The 24,303-nt window shown below is 40.3% G+C and overlaps 2 protein-coding genes across 10 annotated transcripts in view; both read right to left on the bottom strand.

The window, feature by feature from the left end:
* The window catches only part of crebbpb (CREB binding protein b), an 81,042-nt gene extending 75,364 nt beyond the window's left edge, over positions 1-5,678 (bottom strand). For 8 of the 9 annotated variants that reach the window (XM_056261713.1, XM_056261711.1, XM_056261712.1 and 5 more), the window contains exon 1: positions 4,842-5,677. In XM_056261713.1, the coding sequence (XP_056117688.1) occupies positions 4,842-4,929 (88 nt within the window). In that variant the 5' untranslated portion in view covers positions 4,930-5,677. Of the gene's footprint in view, positions 1-4,841 lie in introns of all 9 variants that reach the window. The other variant, XM_056261706.1, reaches the window with a different exon arrangement.
* Positions 5,679-10,818: 5,140 nt separating this feature from the next.
* The window catches only part of LOC130095060 (adenylate cyclase type 9), an 87,071-nt gene continuing 73,586 nt past the window's right edge, over positions 10,819-24,303 (bottom strand). The window contains 6 exon segments of the mRNA XM_056261714.1: positions 10,819-12,252; positions 12,374-12,397; positions 19,015-19,157; positions 20,508-20,667; positions 22,243-22,451; positions 22,708-22,810. Coding sequence (XP_056117689.1) covers positions 10,959-12,252; positions 12,374-12,397; positions 19,015-19,157; positions 20,508-20,667; positions 22,243-22,451; positions 22,708-22,810 — 1,933 coding nt within the window. The 3' untranslated portion in view covers positions 10,819-10,958.

The raw sequence follows: 24,303 nt of genomic DNA on the forward strand, positions 1-24,303 counted from the left end.
AGATTCATCGTGCATCTTTATACTCTCTTTCTCTCTGTGTTGATATCGGACGCAAAACGTATACGAGTAGTGCGAGGGCTTTACAGTGCATTCATTACTATTTTAATATTCATGAGGTGAGACGTCGCTATTAAAGGATAAGCTCCCAGCACTTTGCCCACACATCACACCAGAACCATTTTCGGAACCGAAACTTAGGAAATTTGCACGGTATTTTTCATAAACACAAACGGTTCTGGATAAGAACCGATTCTCGGTTCCCAAACCTAATGAACACGGAATGAAGATTATCGTTATCACGTACAAAGTCAGAACGTGGTGACGTAAGAAGTCCGCTTTAGGCTAGGACTGGGCGATATTATGATATTATTGTATATCGACGATGTCTCGCAAGTACTGCAATGCCGATTATAACAGTCAGCAGACAATCCGACAATATCTGGGAAAAATGACAAATATATTTAACATATCCCCATAGTTACCATACTCATATTTACTCACATGCAATAGCATGAATAAAATATTTTCTATAGGCTAATAGTTGGTAGAGCTTAGATTCTCTGCCCGAGGCCGAACTTGACCCGACCCGGGCCCTTGATCTAGAGATGTGCACTCCCAACCGAGTGCGGCGCAGGACTAGATTTGATGGCCGAGTGCGGGCGGTAATGCACTCACTCTGTGTGTGTGGGTTGCGGGAGAATAAAACGATTCGCGGGACTCCCGCAGACTAGAAATATCTATGAATAAAACAAAAACTAATAGATTTTTATTCATCGGTTGCAGAAAAGCAACAAGAACAACTAAAACAAAATAGAAACAATTTACAGGCCAGAGTTTCTATTTATAACATGTTTGCAGCGTTGAGTGATGTAGCCAATCACAGACATATGTGTTGATTTCTTAAATGCAATGGCCAATCAGAACCGCTCAAAACTGACTTTTTGTTCAGTGCTGAATTCTGTATGCTGCAAATCCTCTAATTATAACAAACAAAGAGTAGATATTATGAAAGATTCATTGTGCAGTCAGCTTCATTGATAATAACAGAGATGTGTGAGAATAGAACAGAATAGAAGATCGATTCCAATTCTTGAGATTATTCTTTAAGCGCAAGACGTGCAAAACGTGCATGCAAGCTGTTTTCTGAGCCCTATAAGGAGACCTTGGAACTCGAACCAGAAAGAAAAAAATAACCTTACCGTTTTTGCTCATGCAGAACGAACCAATTATTTTTAATCCCTGATATTAGATAAATAAATACATCATAGCTTGAATACAAGTTTAAAAACAGAACTACACGTTATAATTAAGGAAATTAAATGTGTATGTCGGCAGTGTTGTCTCTGGCGAGACGTGGCTCGGGTAGACAACATAATCGGATAGCGTGATATATTTTAAAGCGATTATCGATAACAAATATTTTTAATATTGCCCAGCCCTACTTTGGGCCAATCATAAAGCCATATGATGTGATTACTCCGCACTGTTTACAGAAAGCTTTTTAATAGTTATTCTATTTAAACAGGTGCTAAAGGATAATCTGAACCTTGCGCCACGTCTCACAGCTTTTTCAACACTTTTTCTCGAGACCCTGCCTTTTCCATTCATCAGCACTGCGGCTCTGCAGTCGGATACTATTGTGTGCGTCTCGTGTTTTTAAAAGCAAAAAACTTGTTCTGTTTGATTATCCGTTTTGCCTTTCACTCAGAAGTCATAAAATGTTGTCAAATTGAACAGATAGTAAAAAGCTCTTCTCCTTATGCGGGTGAATGAAGACAACGGCGTGGCGTTTAAAGATACTTTCCGATGACGGACATCACAGAATTTGCTGCTGATGTGTGAATGGTCTCTTATCGACAAAAAGCCAAAATGTCGTTGCTTGTGTGAACAGCATATTTGTGCATTTACCGGTAAAGTCATTCTAGTAATTTAACGACAATTTACCGGGATTGCTGTGTGAAAAGGAGCTATTGAAATGCCTTATTTTCAAAAATCGACTTAAGTCACTTTAGTCAATTAATTGGCATTTAACAAATTTAACTGCAAAACGAGTCCATGTGTGCAAAAACCTTTACTAAGTCCACCTCTTTGAAAAACAAGACATAGTAAACAGTTGCAAAATCAGTAAAGATGGAACTGGAAACATTGCAAACGATGAAAGCAGAATTCAAAATGTAAGAATGAAGAAACTGATCCACACTGATGCTGGGATTTAGGATTTGAAGCAAAAGTATTTGATGAACATATAGTATGTGTGGAGAGCATTTGCACAATATAATAAAGTCATAATCTCATAAATTGTAAATGTGTAGCTTGATGCTAATTGTAGCTCTAATGCACCTGTTTGTGTTTCTAGTATATTACCAAACTTTATCTTAATTTTCTGTTGGACTAGGTTAAAAAACCAAATGGTGAAACCTGCGAGATATATAGACGAGGAAAAATTCATTCTCGGTCATCGTCATCTATCACGCAGCCGTGAATTAGCAGAAGGCGATCAAACGTTTCGCGTATGATGTGAAAGCACCGGTCGTCGGCGAATTTGATTTATCGTGTCTTGCTCAGTGTGAAAAGTACTTAAAAGGGTAGTACACCCAAAAATTTAATTTTTCAGTTTTTCAAACCCGTAAGACCTTCGTTCATCTTCGGAACACAAATGAAGATATTTTTGATGGAATCCGAGAGCTTTCGGACCTTCTTTATAGACAGCAGAACAGCGCTTCCTGGTTCTACGTCAGAACTCCGGCTCATGATTGGCCAGATCCTGCATCACACGCATGTGTCGTAGTCCTCACATGACCAGCGTCGGCCAATGGTGAGGTGGCGTTCTGACGCAGAACTCGGAGGCGCTGCTCTGTTTACACTACATCAACAGCGTAGGAGAATAAAGTGGAAGAGAAGAGATCGTTGAATAAAGTCATTATTTTTGGGGGGGTTTTGCGCACAAAAAGTTCTCGTCGCTTCATAACATTAGGTTGAACCACTGTAGTCACATGGACTATTTTAATGATGTCTTTACTACCTTTCTGGGCCTTGAAAGTTGCAATAACGATGCTGCCTATGTGGGGTCAGAAACCTCTCGGAGTTCATCAAAAATATCTTATTTTGTGATCCAAAGATGAACGAAGGTCTTACGGGGTTGGAATGACATGAGGGTGAGTAAATAATGACAGAACTTTAATTTGTAAGATTATGGACTAGGTTCTGGGGTGAAAGTCTTACCTGAACCCAGTTTGAGAGGATTCTTATGTGCCAGGTTAGTGTCTCACCTGAACCTGGCTTGACTTGACGCGACAGGTGAGAGCTAGAGAGCGACGACAAATCGTTTTATACTGATATATTTGCATGATATCATGCAGTTTTATGACTGATATATTTTTCTGATATTCACACTTTTCAACTTAATCGGTTATTGTTGTTTATTACAGAGTCAACTAATAAATGTGATCATTTGATGGGTATCTAAATAAAAGCAACCAACAACAGTATTGTAAAGTATGCAAAAGTAATAATTTTTTAAAATAATTTATTCATTCTCAAGCGAGAAATTGGTAACACTTTACAATAAGGTTTAATTTAACTATATTATTTAACATACTCCTACAGCATATATTAATCATATTTAATGTTAATTTCAACATTTACTAATACATTTCTAAGATTTAAGTTGTATCTGTTAACTTTAGTTAATTCCCTGTGTACCCTTACGTGAACATTTTTATAAACAAAATGTTAATAAATGCTGTAAGAATATATTGCTCATTGTTAGTTCATGCAAGTTAATTCATTAACAGATGTTAACACTTACTAATGTAACCTTATTGTAAAGTGTTATAGATTGCTTTTTGACCACTTCGATCACAAAGTTACTTCGCAAACAACAGTAATACTACTAATAATTATTGATTATGTATTTGTATTGTTGTCAAACAATCTAGTTGTTGACAAAAAAGAAAAAAAAAACTCAAAAACTGCATATCAGTTATCAGAAAATTAAACATGACGCATCTAAACCGACATATATTTCACCAATAGATTCACACTTTAACTTAATTGATTTTCTTTAACACCAAGCCTGCCGATAAATGGCACAATTTGATGGCTGTCAGTGTCTAAATAAAAGCACTCAATAATACTCAACATAATTTTAAAAACGTATATAAATATAACGTAATTATCTTTCAATTACATAACAGTTATGCATTCTCACGTGAGAAATAAGTACCTTAGCAATTAACTCAAAACTGATCGTTTAAGTAACAAATAACTTTGCATAATAACAACTGTAATACTAATAAGAATTATTATTAAGAATAATAACATTTATAATGCATCTGTTTTTAATTTCGGTCTAATGATCATCTTCTAGATATTACTGCGTAAAAAAAATGTATTCTGCATATCAGTTATCAGAAACAGTTTTAAAAACGATGGATATCGTCATAGAAAAACCATAACTGGTCAGTCTCTAGTAAGATCTGGATCTGGCTTCTGATGGAGAGGTGAGAGTCCCACAAAAACAGAGTCTTACCTGCACTGACCGATCTGTGGTGGGACAGGTGAGCAGCATACCTGGGGCAACTCTGATGTTGAGACTTACCTGGTCCTGATCTGGACGGTTTCTCATAGGACAGGTGAGATTGCTACCTAAACCTGGCCTGGGAGATTTCTTATTGAACACGTGAGAGTTTAGTCTGGTCTAAAAGGTTTCTGATCTGGCATTTGACGTTTGAGCACATGTATTATTACGAGACAGGTGACCTGACTGAGAACTTATCTAGATTTTTGACATGACAGATGACGTCTGAGAAGTTTTCAGATTTGACAGGTGAGCATCTTACCTGGAGTGTCGGAGGAGGACAGCGCAGGTGAGTTCAGTTTGGGCCGCTTTGCGTTGGGAGGACCCATATCCAGTAGATTGTCAGCCATCGTGCTCTCTCTCTCGCTTCACAAAAATACACGTCAAAGCAATAAATGCGTCTTCCAAGAGCCCGGAAGGGGGACAAAGCGAAATAAATCAAATCAACCCTCGGGTTTTTCTATTATTATTCAGCGATCAGGAGCCAATAATTAACAGATGGGGCTCAAACGCGACTCAACAGCGCCCCGCTCCGCCATCGCCATTCACCCCATGATAATCCAACACCCAAAACCCGCATAATTAACCTTAATGATCGCCCCGAACCCCACGAAAATAAATTATATCATCGTTAAAACCGAGAAATACACGACGAGGGCGAAAAATCTCGATTCCTTTAGGTGGTTCGCGTGGGTCTCTTCAAAAATGCTATTTTCTGCGAATAAAAATAAAGACCTTCATGCTCCATGTCCAGCCCGAATCGAACAATCAGTAAAGTCCAGCAATATAAATGAAAAATGAGAAAAAAAATATTATTTTTTAATATAGGCGAGTGGCACAGGAGCGCCGCTCGCGCTGAAGGGGGAAATCAGATATACGGGGGTTTTCCAGCCGACCACAAAAACGGCTCCATTACGCTGATATTCGCCACAAAGATCCGCGATTTGGCCCGAAGCTTGTCGTTTTCGTCGCTGGGAAGCTATTTGGGTCGGTTCCGATAGAGCAGGTAGCGTAAAAAATGATATAATGCTCTCCCGAAATCCTGACGCTCATCCGCGACAAGATGGCGGCTGTTGATTCCTTCGATACAAAAAGTTTTTTTTTCTTTTCCAGCCAGACTGTGAAGGAGGAGGGGCTGCGCAGCCACGCCCCTTACGCAAACGTGTACGTCACACGGTCGTGACCATAACAACCGCTAGAGGCCGGTGTTTACATATAAATGTCGAAGATGTAGTATTCAATCGGTTCAAATTTGAGTGGACCCTCACAAAAGTGTACCATGGTGACAAATATTACAGTTAGTACTATTTATTGTTACTCTGTGACACCTCTTTATTAAAATTTAATTCAAGTTTCTTGCACAGGTTAAAGAGATTTTTCAGTAGTATCTGCAAACTGCCATTTAATTGCCATGGTACAGCCTTGCAATTTGTAAATACAATACATACTTGATAAGAATAAAGCAAGGAAAGTCATGGCCTATTTAAGGGGATAGAATAGAAAACTTGTGTGGAAGTGTGTGCACAGGATATATTGTTAATGTGAACAGTCAGACATAGAAAGTTTGAAGGTATATTCATTGTAAATCAACAGGCAGCACACAGACTTCAACACTGTATTATTGGCTTTCCCTTTTCATCCATTAGCTTTGATGTAATAGTATGGCACATGCATCGGTATAAATAATACAAAAATGAAATAGGTTATATGTTAAATACAGAGCAATGCATATGTACAAACAAAGGAGAAACTTTATATAAACTCTTAAATGACTGTATCTCCAAAGAAACTGACTGAAACTCAAAATCATACATTCTTTAATAATTACACTCTTTGGCAAGAAGTCTCAGTGTGTAATACTTCTATCAATAACACACATTCGTGTGTCAAATTATACACACACACATGTATTATGTCAAATTGCTTGTATTCATCGATTGGACCAACTGAAGTGATTGTAAAGTAGAAAAAAAATCAAATAAAATGTGGCTCTACTGTTATCATGCATAAGTTCAGCCCTTTCATTCACCCAAATGTGTTTTTTGCTTTGCTCATGATGAAGTCTCAAGCAGAAGTAATGGAATGGAAAGTTATGTATAATGCCTATGATAAAAAACATAAATGTGCTTCGTCAAGCTCAAGTTCAAGCTCTAAAGCAGCAGTTCAGAGGCTGAAGCGTAATGCTTATTTAGTTGGATCAAGTTTAATATTGCTCTGCTCTCTGAAACAAGGTTGTGTGCTCATTACCCCTCCAGACAGCAAGGGCATGTTTATTATTATTTAGCAAAAGTTGTGCCCCATAAAATATAAAATACATGGCTTGCAATGCTTGGCGTCACCGAAAACACATCAACTTAACAGTATTAAAATCAGCACAGAATAAAAATGACTTATTTAAGAATGGCACCTAGTAAAATGACAATATTCATCCTACCAATATTTCAAAATGAAGAGCGGTTCACATTCAAAAGGAATATACAGTGAGAATGAACACGTCAAGCTAATTCTTAAGAAAAGGCACAGCGCTAAAGATCACATTAAGACACAACAAGCATGAAATTGAACATATAAACAAGGATTTCAATTTGACTAGTCGATGCCTTAACTTAAAAGTAAAAGGCACTAATATATACAATGAGAAATACTGACAAATGAATCTCATTTTTGAACAGTTCCCTTTTAGGATCTTGGCAGATTGCAAATTCACAGAAATGTCAAAAAAAAAAGTTATGCATTTCACATTTGCTCATAATCATAGCACAATCCCTATAAATGTAAAAAATCAGCAACATATCTTTGAGCACACAACCCTTGGTTGCCTATCATAAAGCTAAAAGGTAAGGAAAACAAACTGCTATCAAAAGGTAAACACATCATGGACTAAAGCATGTGACAGTCATATAATGGCTGCAGTATCAGTGCAGATTAAGTTACTTACAAAGCGACAACTCAATGGCAAAAAGATTCAAATCTACATTTACAGATCCTTTTGCTAATATCCCATACAATAATTCACCCTTTATATTGCACATCAAAAGACAAGCAGGCAGAGTTAAGGCTGGTCTAATCTATTATAATATTCACACAAGTCTGTACATTTGACTGGCTAGAGTAAATATATGTTACCTAGATTATTGCCAGTACTCGCAACTGTCCTCTGCCACAATTTCTTGTCCATTTATTTTGAAATAGAGTTAAAGTTTCTTTTTTTCACATTTTAACTCATTTAATTCACTTTTTTTCCGCTCAGATATTAGTTGACGACAACCAAAATCAAAGCCAACATTAAATGGCATGTTAATACTCTCATTTGACATATTTTCTTAAAGGTGCAGGAAGCGATTTCTGAGAAACACTGTTAAAAGTGGATCGGACCAAGTGCCACAACACACTTGTAACTAAGGCCTTGTTTACAGCTGGTGTTAAGATGTGTTTTGGTCGATCGGGTCACAAGTATACGAGGGATCACTGTCCTGATTTCTTCGAGGGGAGGGTCAATGGGCGGGGAAAATGTACGTGTTTTTTCAGATCTTTCGATCTAATGGATGAAATAAGCTTGTGCAATTTACATATGATTGCGACCGAAAACGACAGAAAAACACACGGAGAACATCAGCTTTTGTTTCTGCTCTGAAAGCCGCAAGACCAGCCGAACGCTGAGTGTGTGTTAGAAATCAGACATGGCGTGAGAACATTATGCTTGGTACATTTTTCATCTTTAAACAAAACTTGTGTCTCCAGCCGATAAAGTTTAAATCCCGTCTGGATAGTGCTTCCCATAATGTTTACGCATTAGGTCAGTAGGAGGAGAGTATGCGTCTTTCGAACACATTCGACCAAATGAGCGTTTACACTAAGAAAGCAATCCCGTCGAATGTGTTTTCAACTACCTCTGGAAGTGGTGGAAAGTGGACAAGCTCAAAACGTTTTAGACCCCGTTTACACCTGTATTTAGCCTCGTCCACTTGTGATCCGATGGACCAAAACGCATCTGAATACCAGGTGTGAACAGGGCCTAGAGGTCTGCGCGGGACTGTTTATTTAGGTTACGCTAGGTTCTGCACGCACCTGTTCCCACCTAAAATCACTCTGTGTTCACCCGCTATCTGCTTAGAATGATTTTCTTCCCGACCGATCCCGCTAAATTTAGATCTCGTTTCCAGAATCTCACATTTAAATTTCCCCTAAAGACAGAGAGAGGGATTGGGGATAACAAATAAAATTCTTGTATAGCCAACTTTTTATATATATATATATTTTTTGTCATTTCATGATACAATCAACACAGTAAAAAAAAAAAAAAAAAAAAAAATTCTCATAAAGAAAACTAGGCTACATGAAATATGACATCTGTCACTCAAATTTATACACCAAAAATACGAATAAATGAAACCGGTTGGCTTACTAGCTATACTGCAAAATCAAATATTTCGTTTTTAACAGAATGTCACTGACTAACGATGGTTTCAGTAGCATCTCTCCTCCCAAATCTGAGCACAAAGGCTGAATGTCTCTCTGAAGGTGCACTCGTGGCCGGGATGCAAAGAACTGGGAACTTTGTAAACGCCACCACAGGTTTGTTCACTTCAAGTTCAAGCGTTACATGTCACATGTCAACACGTTACATGTCAGTCAAACGTCCTCTTGGGCGGTCCTTGGCCAAGAAAATCTGCGACAGAGTCTAGACCATCTGCCGTCAATCTGAAGCTCTGGCTACACGAGACTTGCTTGTATACTCTTGTGTACTCTGTTAAATTTTTGTTCTCCCTTGTCATTCGTTCCTCATCTTCGCTTAGTTTTTTTGCCAAGCATTATTTTGCTTCGCTTCAGCTATGATAAAGAGACATCCACATCTGTGTTTGTGCATTTTGGGGGCAGAGCAATGAAGGGAGGGGTGTGTTTGTTTGGGCTGATTTCAAATATCAACAGTGTTTCTCAGAAAGCGCTTACTGCACCTTTAAGTGCAACATAATATTCAATGAGGAAAAATAACGTAGGACAGAATTTATTTTTATCCATCAGGTATTGTTTGGATGGTGGAAGTAGGTAATACCAGAATAAAAATGAAACAACACAAGCAACCCACTTTCGAGGAGGATTCTTGACCACAGCATCTCCCAATTTTGAAATGTTGTTTTCAAATCTATCGTTATTTTGCTATTATTGCCATAATCAGTTTACCATTAATCATCATTGAATTGCTGCACTACCTACAAAAGTCTATAACACTGTCATATGGCTATTGGCTAACTTTATTTTTTCCATGCCCGTGAGACAAACATTTTTGCTTTTACAACAACGTGCACTAATGAATCATCCAGAATAAGACCAGGAACTTTTTTAGGAGAGTAAATGGGGTCAATGTTGATTTTTTAAAGTTGATTTGTAATCAAATTGCCTATATTTTAAAACAGTAGCTCACAGTAGCTGATGCATGAAAGCATTTTTGTCCTTTAAGACTACGAATGTGTCCTTTAAGACTATGAACTCATTGTTAGTTCTCAACTGAACATTCAGCTGCAGGATGAAGAGCGACAGGAAAAAAATCACGAAAAAAAGACAGAAAGGCCATAATCAGACAGTTAGGAATACATGCATCAAGATAAAGCAAGAGAAATAATCTCCTGTGAAATGTTTGATATTCTTGATTGTAGGTGAATTTAGCCCAAAGCTTGCTCTACATTTCACTAATACTTCTTCACAGACACTTTTGGCCATGCACCATTCAGAGTCTTGGGTCTTTTTAAAATCGCAATATAGAGTTTAGCTTTGTAAAATTGTCTGGAATACTGACTGCTGAACGTTCCGACAACGAGAACTCAGAGATATCAATAAATATTCCAAAATATATCAAATACTTCCACAAAAATTAAAGCATTTTCTAACATCAATTTTATATGCTAAATCTTTGTGATCTTTAGCTAAAGATTTGATTGAGAAATCTTTTTTTTTTAAATGCCTCATACATATTGTTGTTATCATCCTAAAGGCACTTCATTAAAATAAAATAATTCACGAAAGGTATACAATAGCAGGGGAATAATAGTGAAAATTAAATTAGCGGGAATAACTGCGGTCTGTTTAAGGATGGGACTTCAGGTCTGTGCCGTCCCCAGCATTTCTTATTCCATGTAGATTGATGATTCTGAGTTTCTTATGGTCCACGGCACTAGATGTGAAAGTGTCTCCTGGTTCAGCTAGCGGTATAAAGACTTTTAAGATTATGTGCTTAAACTTTCCACTCCACATACACAGATGCAAATCTACACTAGCATTCGTCCATAAACATGCCTATCCCTACAAACTCAACGGAGAGGGTTGCAAGCCCATGTTTAAAGGGTTAAGACCAACAGGAACAACATTTTGGGCGTGTTTAGAGTCAAAGTTTTGTCATTTCACCCATGTACGCTATTTCTCCCGCCTTGTTTGCATTGGCCTCTGCGTTTTCCGCCCGGACAGGAGAGGTCAAAGTCGGTTCTGCTTGTTTACCGAAAACCGCTGGACTTGCGCTCAGGTTGGTTTCTGGTATGCAAGTCAGGCCAACAGCAGATGCAGATCGTTGGGCCTTGGACGTACCGTTGCTTCCAGCAATCTTTTCGGGAAAGTCTCTAACAGCGTATCCCTGTCCGGTAAGCCCTGAACTCACGGAGAAAGATGCACCTACTTTACTGGCATTGGTTGCCATCATCATATTAGCGATTTCATCGGTGGGCGAACGCCCGATGCTGCCATCCACCTGCGCTCTAATTTCTGGAGAGACCGAGAGCTGGTATTGAGGTACAGGTCCGCTGTCTGCGCTCTTCGGGTAAAGGTAGGTCTTCATTTGACCCTTGCCCTTCACGTTGACGGTACCTCGGTAGTCGAACTCGTAGTCCATTCCGCTGAGCACGCAGTAGCTCTCCTCACTAACCTGAGCGCGACACTCCACACCAGTTGTGTCCATCCGGCTGGCGATGTTCACCGTGTCTCCCCAGATGTCGTAGAGGAGCTTGGTGGTGCCGATGACTCCGGCAGTGAGAGGTCCGTGGTTGAACCCAATCCTTAACTTGAACTTAAAGCCCAGCATGTTTTTATTGAAGTCATCCACCACTCGCATCATTTCCAGGCAGAATTCGAAGAGCGCTCGCAGGTGGGCGTGCGGATGGGCCTGGTCGCTACACTGTTGCGTATTGAGCCCCGACGCCGCCATGTAGGTTGCGCCGATCGTCTTGATCTTCTCTATGTTGGAAAAGTCAGACTTGCGCAAGAGTTCGTCGAAGTCCCCGATGAGTTCGTTGAGGACGCGGTAGCACTCTTTCCCGCCTTCGTAGCTCTCTTCGTAGAACTCGCTGAAGTTGACGATGCTGGCGAAGATGACGCCCACGTTGTCGTGGTTCTTTGAGTAGCTCTGGGTCACCTTCAGCTGCTCGGCCACGTGGATCGGGATGATGTTGCGCAGGAGCCAGTCCGCCTGGTCCCGCATGTTTTGGATTTTGATGCGGTGCTGGTCTGCCTCCACGTTCCCGTGGAAGTGTAGACGGTAGCTCACCTCGAACTCACGGTTGAGGAACCAAACAAGAAGAAGCAAAAGGAAAAAGGCAACCAAAGCCTCTGGGCCGAGTAGATCCTGCGGTCGGGCCGAATCTTCTACTGAGGACTGGACGTCATTAATGCTGCTGTTGAAGTCACTGGATCTGGTGACGTGAATATAGAGGAAGACAATTTCAATAGTAAAACAAAAATGAAAACTGGGAAATTTTGAGTGGTATGCTAGCATAAAAAAACAGACAGTAGTATCCATAGTCTTAAACTTACCTAAAAAATAAACGTTCCCAAGTGCTAAAAGAAAAATTGACAGAGAAAAGTTAGCTTTTAAAGGGTCACTTCACCCATTTGCATTAAGGTTTGTATTGTTAGAAACCCAGTCATATATTATAATGATGGTGGAATTTTGCTTGTTTTTTTTCTGAGATGGGAGAAAAAAGGATTTAAGTGTTTTACTTCCGTCCTATCGTGACGTAAATATCGTCATTTTGCGTCACGATAGGACGGAACATAAATTTCATTGCATATTAAGAAAACTACAGCCTTTAGCTCATTATTATTCAAGGGCGTGGGACCCACTCACCCCACCGGCCTATTACAGATCAGTGGGTGGGACTAAACCTGAAGAAACTAAACTATTAATCCGCCATCTTGCTTGGAAGACAGCAAGCTAAGCTAACAAGCGCTCAAGGAGTTAGATTTACCATAATGCCTGAATTTACGACACACGATATGGAAGACGAGGATTTTGAAAATCTTTTGCTCGAAACTGATGTTCGTGGCTATTTATACGAGCCACAATATAGCGAAGAGCAGCTGAGGCTGATGGAGGAACAAGAGGCGGCGGCGTCGGCTGCGGCAGCGGCCGCCGCAGGAGACCAGCCCGGCGCAGACGAGAAGCCCGGGCTTGCTCGCGCTGTAGCGAATTGGTGGTGCTCGTGCTGTAACTGCGTCTATGGACACCGAGCTAGAGTCTGTCTGCTGCAAATAATCTCTAAAATGCCAATTCTTTCTAGAAGAAATGTCAGAGGCAGACACGGACGTTTGTGTTGTGATGTGAACCATCCTAGTGTCGCACCGCATATGTTCTGACTGGAACATCCAGGTATCATGCAATAATTCACCATATAGAAAGAAATACAAACGAGGAGTAGCTGCTAATTCGCTAATGAGTTTGCCAATGTAACGGGGTTCGTTGTTGTGGGAAGAATGAGACGGGAATCGGCGAACATTTAAACATTTTAATAGTAAAATAAACAAATACAAAACAAAAGTATAAGCCAGCAGCCCCTCAATGCTGGCCACACACAACAGAAACAAAACACACCATAAAATCAGGCCTGTTCCTCTCTCGATCTGCCCTGTCGCTCCTCGTTTTATGCGTCCGCTCCTCGGTGAGAGACGCGAGAGAGACCAGTGCGTCTCACAGGTGTCGTTCATTATCACTCACGCCACCGGCCTCGCGCCGCTCTCACGTCCCTCGTCCTGCTCGCCACAGCCAACTAACTATACATTTTGTGTGAAATGAATTTCTAACTCTGGTGGCAGCTAACGTTAGCCCTGTAGAGTAGACGGAAGAGTGATTTCTCTGATGTTTGCGACTTTGCGCTGTTCTGGATTAGTGGGAGTGGCTTGCGGAGCTGTGCAACGTGGTGCATTCTGGGAGTTGTGGTCTTACACACAAATGCGCCCTAAAGTTATTTTCTGTCTTTTCTCGGTCAAGAGGGCACCAAATTCAAAATTTCTTTTACATTTCGACTACATATATGACCCACTTTCAATAAAGATTAATGTTGAAATGGGTGAAGTGCTCCTTTAATTAGTTTTAGAATATCACAACTAATCTATGAAAGCCCAATCAAAAGCACCTTTCACAAATCACAAACCTTTATGAATTAATACTTTTATTCAGAAAGGATGCAGTAAATGAATCAAAAGTGACAGTAAAGATATTAAGGGCCAGATTCACTAAACAAGGCAAATTAGTGTAATAGCGGAATCCCATAAAAGCATCGATGGAAATGGAAAGTTCTGCGTGTGATCTACTGACAGCACGCAAATTTAAGAACACAGATGCAGCCAGATCATTTCCATCAAACAAATTAGCATTAGTTTAATTAGTTAATTAGTTTAAGACGTGCTTTTTTGGGCGGTAAATAATGGCGCAAGTACCAGTAAATTGACTAGCGCAAATCATAGTAAATCACCTTGCGTGAATCATTTAAATACTTTCCTCCCATAAATTTTGTGTCTAAAAGGGAAACTCCTACAAATGCATATGAAATAAGGTTAGCCGCAAAAATAACCCTGTCCACACCTTATCAACGCTAATTTTTCACTGTGTGTCTTTAGTAAATCCTGACAGTAAAAGAGGTTCCCTATCAGTCGTTCACGTTCGACGTAACGTAATTGGCGTAATTGGGATCGCCTTGAGAGACCAATCTATTTCGATAGTATTAAAAGCTAGACTAAAAACACATCTCTTTGACCTAGCATACACATAATACATTATAGACTTCTATAAATTCAATGTTAGGCTGCATAGATTAGGTCAGCCGGAACTGGGAACACTTCCCTTAAATCTTGATGTACTCGCTACATCATAAGAAGAATGGCATCTACGCTAATATTAGTGTCTTTGTTTATCCCGAGGTTTTCCCGCAGCCTGCCGGATCCAGGCCGTGTCCAGATCTGACGAAGGAGCTTTGCCTGGACCCGATGACAATGCAGTGCTGAAGTATCCACTATCCTCTCCCTATGGAGGATCCCTTTCCCACTCTACAGATAAAGCGTTGTGAATTCCGGCTCGCGTACCCCGAAGTGATAAAATAAAACAAAATTCTGTATCAAAATTTATAGGCAAGAAAAGTAGTTTGTTTAGGCTGGGTTGTATGAATTACAAACCTGCGCACATATTTTAAAAAGCACATAACTATAGAATTCTGAATGAGCATGTGAACGCCGTCAGCGTTAATCACAGGTTCGCATTTAAAGTCTGATCATTTCGACGGAGGTGAATCAATCAAAGTTAACTTTAGCTGGAAGTAACCTTATTCAAGAACCGCTATAACGCCAAAACAATCTGTTACCTTAAATTATATGTTTATCTCTGTAAAGCTGCTTTGAAACAATCCATTGTTAAAAGCGCTATATAAATGAAGATGACTTGACTTGACTTGACTTAAAACAAGCCAATGCACATTGGCATGCGATAATTGCATCAGCTGCTCTGCTTGCAACGCGAGCATATAACGAGCAGCAGGTGCGTCGCATATTGTCTTTCGCTTCGGATCCGAACGGTTCTACTGTTCCTGCTCTACAATCTTCTGAGTGCTAAACTTCAAAAGAAGAAAACGAGTCTCTTCAGGGGAACGCCTCTTCAAAGCTTTTGTTGGTTTTACAGCACAGACAGTGCTGACAATATGCTCTCTGAGAGCATGACCACGTCGGCACGTTGTTCGTCTTGCCTTTTTTATTAAGTTTTAAGTGATCAGCGTGCCGTGTGCCGTCGAGCTGCCGGCTGACAGCACGGGTTGTCACGGCAACCCAGCCCGCGTAGTTTGGCGCTCTAGATGCGTGGTCGAGACTCAAGTGCCTCAAACGAGGTGGAGTCCCCTAGCCTATGCCCCGATCTAGTTCTTCTTCTGGTGTACCAGAAAAGGGCTACTTCTGCGTATAGCCAGGGTGACCAGAGGATTATAGTGAGGGCGTCCCCGCCCGATAACCAATCCGTGTGGGCCCCTCACTCCTCTATCGCATCGCAAACATGTTGAGACTCTGTTTGTGGGTGGTTATATTCTTTTATGAGAACATGACCACGTCAGCACGACTGGCTTATCCTGGCCCAGTCGAGAGAGCAGTTGTACGAACACAGGGACATGATGCTCAGTCCCCTCAGCCACCTAGGGCTTCGGGTCAACTGGGAAAAGAGCAAACTAACCCCCGGGCAGAGGATCTCTTTTCTCGGTATGGAGTTGGACTCGATCAACATGACAGCGTACCTCACAGAGGCCCGTGTCCAGTCAGTGTTGAACTGCGTGAGCTCCCTCAGATGCAGAACAGCGGCACCACTGAAACCTTTTCAGAGGCTTCTGGGGCATATGGCATCTGCAGCCACGGTAACACCGCTCGGATTGCTTCATATGAGGCCGCTCCAACACTGGCTCCACGATCGAGTCCCAAGATGGGCGTGACAGAGCGGCTCGTGCCGGGTCCAAGTGACCCCGCACTGTTGCCAAACTCTCAGCTTGTGGTCGGACCCTTCGTTCCTGCGGGCAGGTGTTCCCCTAGAACAAGTGGTCTCCACAGATGCCTCTACCACCGGATGGGGGGCCACGTACAACGGGCATGCAGGTTCAGGTCTGTGGACGGGGCCTCAACTGCATTGGCACATCAACTGCCTCGAGTTGTTAGCAGTACATCTTGCGCTGGGCTGCTTCAAAACTTCGCTACAAGGCAAGCATGTACTAGTCCGTACGGACAGCACTTCAACCGTTGCATACATCAACCGCCAAGGTGGTCTACGCTCCCGCCGTATGTCACAACTCGCATCCCGCCATCTCCTCCTTTGGAGTCAGAAGCATCTGAGGTCGCTTCGTGCTGTTTTCATTCCGGGCCTGCTCAACCGTGCAGCCGACGAGCTCTCACGGCAGCAGGTGCTACTAGGAGAATGGCTACTCCATCCCCAGGTGGTCCAGCTGATTTGGAGGCGCTTTGGGACCGCACAGATAGAACTGTTTGCCGCCCCGGACATGTCGCACTGCCAGCTGTTTTACTCCCTGACCGAGGGGACCCTCGCCACGGATGCACTGGCACACAGCTGGCTCCGGGGTCTTCGCAAATATGCGTTTCCCCCAGTGAGCCTTCTTGCACAGACCCTGTGCAAAGTCAGGGAGTACGAGGAGCAGGTCTTCCTTTTTGTGCCGTTTGGCAGTTGAAGGTAAGTCACTGGGAAAGCACGACCTGATCGTCAGGTTCCTGAGGGGGGCGAGGAGACTAAATCCTCCTCACCCGCTCTCTATACCCTCTTGGGATTTGTCTCTGGTCCTTTCGGGCACTTCAGAGACCACTCTTTGAGCCTTTGCAGTCAGCGGAGTTAAAAATTCTGTTCTGTAAAACAGTATTCCTGTTTGCATTGGACTCCATCAAGAGGGTAGGGGACCTGCATGCATTTTTGGTCGACGAATCCTGCCTAGAATTTGGCCCGGCTAACTCTCACGTGATCCTGAGACCCCAGCCCGGATATGTGCCCAAGGTTTCTACCACTCCCTTCCGGGACCAGGTAGTGAACCTGCAAGCGCTGCCTTAGGAGGAGGCAGACCCAGCCCTGGCTTTTCTCTGTCCCATTCGCGGTCTGCGTCTGTACGTGGACAGAACGCAAAGCCTCAGGACCTCAGATCAGCTCTTCGTCTGTTACAGAGGCAAGCAGAAGGGAAAGGCTGTTTCTAAGCAGAGGATAGTGGACCGTTGGGGAGCGTCCAACCCCAGGACTAGTGCTCGTATGCTTGTTAACTTGTGCTAGGCTGGGTTCCATATGGTGATCCCTGCAGCGATCCCATTTGCGTATTCTTCCACGATCAGCTCCCTGCGGTGAGCCCATGTCTTTCCCTTGGCAGAGTCCGCTCTGCCGTCACTGTCTGGTGTTGCCTCGAAGTAGATTGGTCTCTCAATGCGATCCCAATTACATCGGCGTTGCGTCTCCTGTTCCCTCCTTCGGGGAACGAGGGTTACATTAGTAACCAAGACGGTTTACACTGCCGCAAGCTGTTAGTAAATCTGGCCTTTAGAATGTTACAAAATATTTCTAATTCAAATGTATGCTGTTCTTTTGTACTTTCTATTCATCAAAAAGGCCGGGGTCACACTTGGTCACTCTAAAGTCTAAAACCCGGGTGAAAGGAATCATGGGTTATCATGCTTCACGTTTTACACTGCTCGTAATTTACTCGTAATAATTATATTACGAGTTATGAGTTTAGGTTGCTAAGAATCTAGTCGTAACATCAACACTGCACACGTTTGGCACCGCAATGCGAAGTTAACAGTGCAAAAACAGTGCAGTGGTCAGGAGCAGGGTTTCATAACCCCGGGTAAAAAGTCAAGTCTCCTTTATTTATATAGCACTTTATATAGTACAGATTGTTTCAAAGCAGCTTTACAGTGATAACAGGACAATTATGCATTTCAGCTGTTTTTTAGCTGAAGTCAGCTTCAGTGTAGATGCTAACCCTGCTTTTAAATTACAAGTGTGAAACGTTATTTACCCGGGGTTAAAAGCAGTGTTTAGAACGATGATAACCCGGGGTTAATCGCAGTGTGAAAAGCCTTAAAAAATCCTGGTATTTATTTTTTAATCATGATTTACAAAAAATATGAAGCAGAACAACTCAACTTAACATTGATAACAATAATCAGAAATGCATCCTGGGCATCAAATCATCATATTAGAATGATTTATGCAGGATCATGTGACACTGAAGATTGAGTAATGATGCTGAGAATACAGCTTTGATCACAGGAATAAATTACGTTTTACAATATCTTCCAACAGAAAAGTTATTTTAAATAATAATAATATTCCACAATATTAATATTGTACTGTATTTTTGATCAAATAAATCCTAAAGCCAAATCTTACTGACCCCAAACTTTTGAATGATAGTATACGTAACAAAGTTTTAAATGTTTTGTTTTCCACTTAAAATAACTAAACATTTTGTCTTACTATACTGGCATATTTTTCTACATGTTTTTTTGTTTAAAATAAGGTAAAATAAAAACCTGCCAGTGCAGAATGACAAAATGCCTTCTCATTCTCCAAAAACAAGTCAAAAATACACATGAAATCAATGAGTTTTTTTGCAGCATGTAGCAGTTCGGTGTATAATGTGTGTATTTGTGATAGTTTGAACCTGCAAGGAGGGCTCCAGAGCACACTGAGAAAGGTGATTCCCGCTAGCGTCGCCAGGCTTGAACGCATCCAGAAACTCAGCTGACAGAAATTGCAGTACTGGATGATGGCAATTATAACAGCACAGCAGGTGAACATGGTGAACTGGGGAAAAGAATTAGACATGAATTAAACATGCTCATGCTCGCAGCAGAGTGTGTGCAGGATTGCAGTTTACAGAAATATGCACTTTCCTGACTGAGAGCAGCAGAAATGTGCTTCAATTACTGCATCTATTTCACCACATCACCAGACATATCTATAAAATCTTACATAATAGATATGTACCTTACATACTAAAGTGCACACTTAAAAGCATTTACCCCTGCGTGCACATTTATTGTGTTAGCAAGACGCTATGCTGTATGTGTTTTTGCTACTCCTAAAAGGAGTTACTGTATATGAAATGGTTTCTTGTGTTTTTTTTTTTGTGTTTTTAAGGATAATTTACACAATAAGGTCCAATAAACTTTCCAAGCATTAAAATGTTTATATACACTACCGTTTACAAGTTTGGGGTTGGAAACATTTTCAATGTTTTTAAAAGAAGTCTCTCCTGCTCACCAAGGCTGCATTTTTTTCAAATGAAAAATACAGTAAAAACAGTAATATTCTAAAATATTATTGCAATTTATAAGAAATGTTATTACTTCTATGTGAATATATTGTAAAATGTGATTTATTCCTGTGATCAAAGCTGAATTTTCAGCATCATTACTCCAGTCTTCAGTGTCACATGATCCTTCAGAAATCATTCTAATATGATGATTTGATGCTCATGAAAGATTTCTGATAATTATTAATGTTGAAAACAGTTGTGCTGCTTCATATTTTTGTGGAAACCATGATTTTTTTCAGGATTCTTTGATGAATAGAAAGCATTTATCTGAGATAGAAATCTTTTGTAACATTATAAATCTTTGCTGTCACTTTTGATCTTTTTTTGCTGAATAAAAGTATTAACTTCTTTCACACACACACAAAACAAAATCTTACTGACCCCAAACTTTTAAACATCTGTAAAGAATGTTTTTGATTTGATTCACTGGTATGATAAGAATAAATCTCAAGTTTGACTCAAATCTGTGACTACAATGTTAGTAATATTTATATAAGTTTTAATTTATTTACATATATTCTTAAATATTTTCATTCTACCTAAAGATGGAAAATGGAATGATCCATTTTCATTCTACCACCCAAACGGATGGAAGAAAATGTGCTGCGATCCGCAACAGCAGAACTGAGTTTCAAAATTTCAGTATTAAATATGAAAAATTCCAATATGAATGTGTGCAGAGCTTTGGTAGATATGAGAGAACCATGTTATTACCATCATTGTTCTGCTTATTTGTGAGGGAAATGTTCAAAATGATAAACAAATGTCATTCATTTTCAATAAATATAAATGTATATTGTAAAAAATAAATGAGAACGCCTCCACAATGTCTTTACCTGTATGGAGTCATGCATATCGCAGGTGATGTGAGAGAACACAGCCACGGCAGGTAAAGACACCAGCACCGCCCCGATCATGTGACGGGGAACCCAGCCAGAGATGGCCCAGAGGAGGGTCATGGTGCAGTTCAGAACGCTGTCCAGGTAAAAGGCTCTTCTGTGAAGGATATGCACTTCATCAGGACTGTACAGTATCAGTATGTGCGATTCAAATACACTGTGTTTTGTACTTTTAGCTGCTTTTGCCCATGTCCAGTTTTAAAACTGAAGTAACAGTCTATTGTGAACAACAAAAGGGAAAAACATCCCAATGTCATACTGGAATATGGAAAATACTCCCAAATTTTTAAGCCAGCCATTTTCTTGTTAGTGGACCTTAGTTAGAGCAGACGCCATATTTAATTTGATGTGAACCGAGGTAAACTAAAACTAAAACCATATAAAAAAAAAACTTATTTGGTTTAACATGATGTGCTAAAACAACTAATTAAAACTGAAATAAATTACACAGATATTTATACATTTGTTAAAAAAGAAAAACTACTAAAATTATAAAAATACAAAAAAAAATGACTAAACCTTTAACTAAAATTAAACTGAAGACAGAAAATAATAAAATATTAATATAAATATAAGGTAAAAAAAATGGAATATCAATTAAATAATATTAATAAGAATAGCAAAATTATAAAATGTACAAATATGAATTAAGAAATATTAATAAAAACTATAATAATATCTTAAAGATACTAAAATCACACTGATGTGAACAAAAACATAGGAATAGTGTCTATACAATGAGTGCATCATACAGACAATGAAACACTGAGAGAGAAAAAAGTAGACCAGTAGACCAAAAATGTATTGGCTGTAAAAAGCACATAATTGATTTTGACATTTCTATCAGACAATAAAATCAAATCTCACCACAATTTCCAGGGAGTAAAACAATTATCTGCATTTAATCTCGTTGCAAAGAGAGATATTCTTAAAAACTACTGCCACGCCATTAAGGTGACTGAATGCAAAATTAAATTTTAGCTACAAAGGATGATAAAAATCTTAAATTTGATTATGAAACATGGCTTTGTATCAGCCTGGAACAGATCCAGCCGCATGCTGGTTAAAACAGAGCCTGAAAGTTTCATTCCTCAACGCTATTTAACCACATATATTATTTTATAATATTTTCACCTCAGCTTCATTCTGTGACAGCAGCAATATTTCTAGAATTTCTTCATTATAAAAACCTTGAAAATACTCAGACCTGACAGATCACAAGCACTGGAGGCATTTCTGAAATGCATTAAAAAAGATAATTCGAGAATATTTAGAGCAAGTAAAACCTTCTTTTCAAAACTGTTGGCCTCATCCACACAGGCAAGTTTAAATAAGATAGTTCATCCAAACATGAAATTTCTAGTGTTGTTTATTCACCCTCATGTCATTCCAAACCTGAAAAATGTATTTTCTTCAAAAATAGAAATGACGTGTTGCGCCATATTTGATCATACACAAGTGTGAATGAGATTCAGAAGACCTGGAATATACAGCAAGTTAAAAGGCCTTTCTTGGGTTCAATGGCTGACAAACCCATCGTCAATGTCATTGCGTGTAAACAAACAAACAAAACATTCTGAAATTTACTTTATGTTTCATAAAAAAAAAAATGAATTCCAATGGTTTAGAATGACATGAGGGTGACTAAATGATCAAGTATAGCCACACTCACCGTATAGCAAGCACTAGGGCCAAACATTCGAGCACAGCTGCCACTGCGGCCACGATGAGGGCAGGTGTGGGCAGGGGCTTCTGGGTAACCAGTGGTCGAAGGAAGCAAGCCAACGAGAGAGCCAGAAATACACAACAGCACAGGAGCATGTCTAGGAAGGAGCTGAACGTCGGACTGGCAAACGTCTGGACGGGAGCGTGTGTCTTAACCTGACAATCAACAGAATGATCGATCAAATCAAGTGAGATGTTGCCTAATGTAACATCTTTACATCTCATAATATCTTTACATGTATTTCAAAAGACAGGCCACCAGAGGGCAGTACAGACAGCGCAACAAAATATGCCGTTTCTTTCAGTTAGCAAAACATCACAGACCCAGACTGAGTAAAAAAACAGTTATGACATCGTTGTGACATCGTGAGAACACATGAGAAGCGACGGATAAATGAAAAGACCGTCTTACCTCGTCCTGGTAGCTGGTCCTGTAAGCCGACTCCAGGGATCTGTCTATGAAAGTGTGGCTCAACTTGTTGATGGGCGGTTTGAAGAAGTAATCTTTCATCAGACTGCAAGGCCGAAGCACAGAAGACAACATTAGATTGATGAGGGAGTTCATCCGCTGCATCTGTTTTTCTTATATCCATGCAGTATTTGTGTAGAAATGAGGCATAAAAAAAGAAACGCATATGGTGCGGAGCTATATCAACGCAGATATATGTATATATATAGAGCTGTTTATGAGTGAATAACACGAAAACACATCCTGGTTATACTTCAACCCAAAATCAAACGAATGTATGAGAAGTATAAATGTTAAAGGTTTGCTGTTAAAATCTGATTTTATTTTATTTATTTTTTCCATAGTGTGATTTTTGGGGAATTACAGTGAATCCAATTAGGGTCAATTTGACCACCTCCATAAAAATAATACCCACATATTTAAAGTAACCCTATTATGCTATTTTAAAAGGTCCCTAATTTTTTTTGGAGGTCTCCTACAATAGGTTGACATGCATCCAAGAGCAAAAAACAAAACATTTTAATTCTCTCATAATATACATTGCAGCATCACCTCTTGTTCTTTTCTCACAGTGTCTGAAACGATTCATAACGGTCTCTCTAAACCCCTCCTTTCTTAGCGCTGATAGGTCAGATGACCCAGTCTGTTGTGATTGGTCTACTCTGCTCTGATTGGTCAGATGACCCAGTCTGTTGTGATTGGTGTACTCTGCTCTAATTGGTCAGAGGACCCAGTCTGTCGCGATTGGTCTAATCTGCTCTAATTGGTCAGAGGACCCAGTCTGTTGTGATTGGTCTACTCTGCTCTAATTGGTCAGATGGCCCAGTCTGTTGTGATTGGTCTACTCTGCTCTGATTGGTCAGATGACCCAGTCTGTTGTGATTGGTGTACTCTGCTCCGATTGGTCAGATGGTTCAGTCTGTTGTGATTGGTCTACTCTACTCTGATTGGTCAGATGACCCAGTCTGTTGTGATTGGTCTACTCTGCTCTGATTGGTCAGATGACCCAGTCTGTTGTGATTGGTCTACTCTGCTCTGATTGGTCAGATGACCCAGTCTGTTGTGATTGGTCTACTCTGCTCTGACTGGTCAGATGACCCAGTCTGTTGTGATTGGTGTACTCTGCTCTGATTGGTCAGAGGACCCAGTCTGTTGTGATTGGTCTTTACAGAGATAAACATATCATTTAAGGTAACAGAGATTGGTTTGGTTTTATAGCGGTTCTTGAATAATGTTATTTCCAGCTAAAGTTAGTTTTGATTGATTCACTTCCGTCGAAATGATCATTTGTTATTAAATTAGGGGCCGCTAAGATCAGCGCATACAGCACCTAGATAAACTGGATTATAATGGTTACTAATTTTGCACTAAAATACTATATGTAACTATTTAGTACATTGTTAGCATTTATAGAAAAAGACAAGAAAAACGGAGCGTCCAGGATCGGAGGACACACACAGTACATCACAGCACACTACATCAAAGTGCATCAAGTGTCCCTCTGGGAACAGCATGACCTCCACTGGTGCCGGTTAAACA

The sequence above is a fragment of the Rhinichthys klamathensis genome, unplaced genomic scaffold (assembly GCF_029890125.1).
Source record: "Rhinichthys klamathensis goyatoka isolate OS25496 unplaced genomic scaffold, OSU_Roscu_1.1 h1tg000185l_1, whole genome shotgun sequence".
Lineage (NCBI taxonomy): Eukaryota > Metazoa > Chordata > Actinopteri > Cypriniformes > Leuciscidae > Rhinichthys > Rhinichthys klamathensis.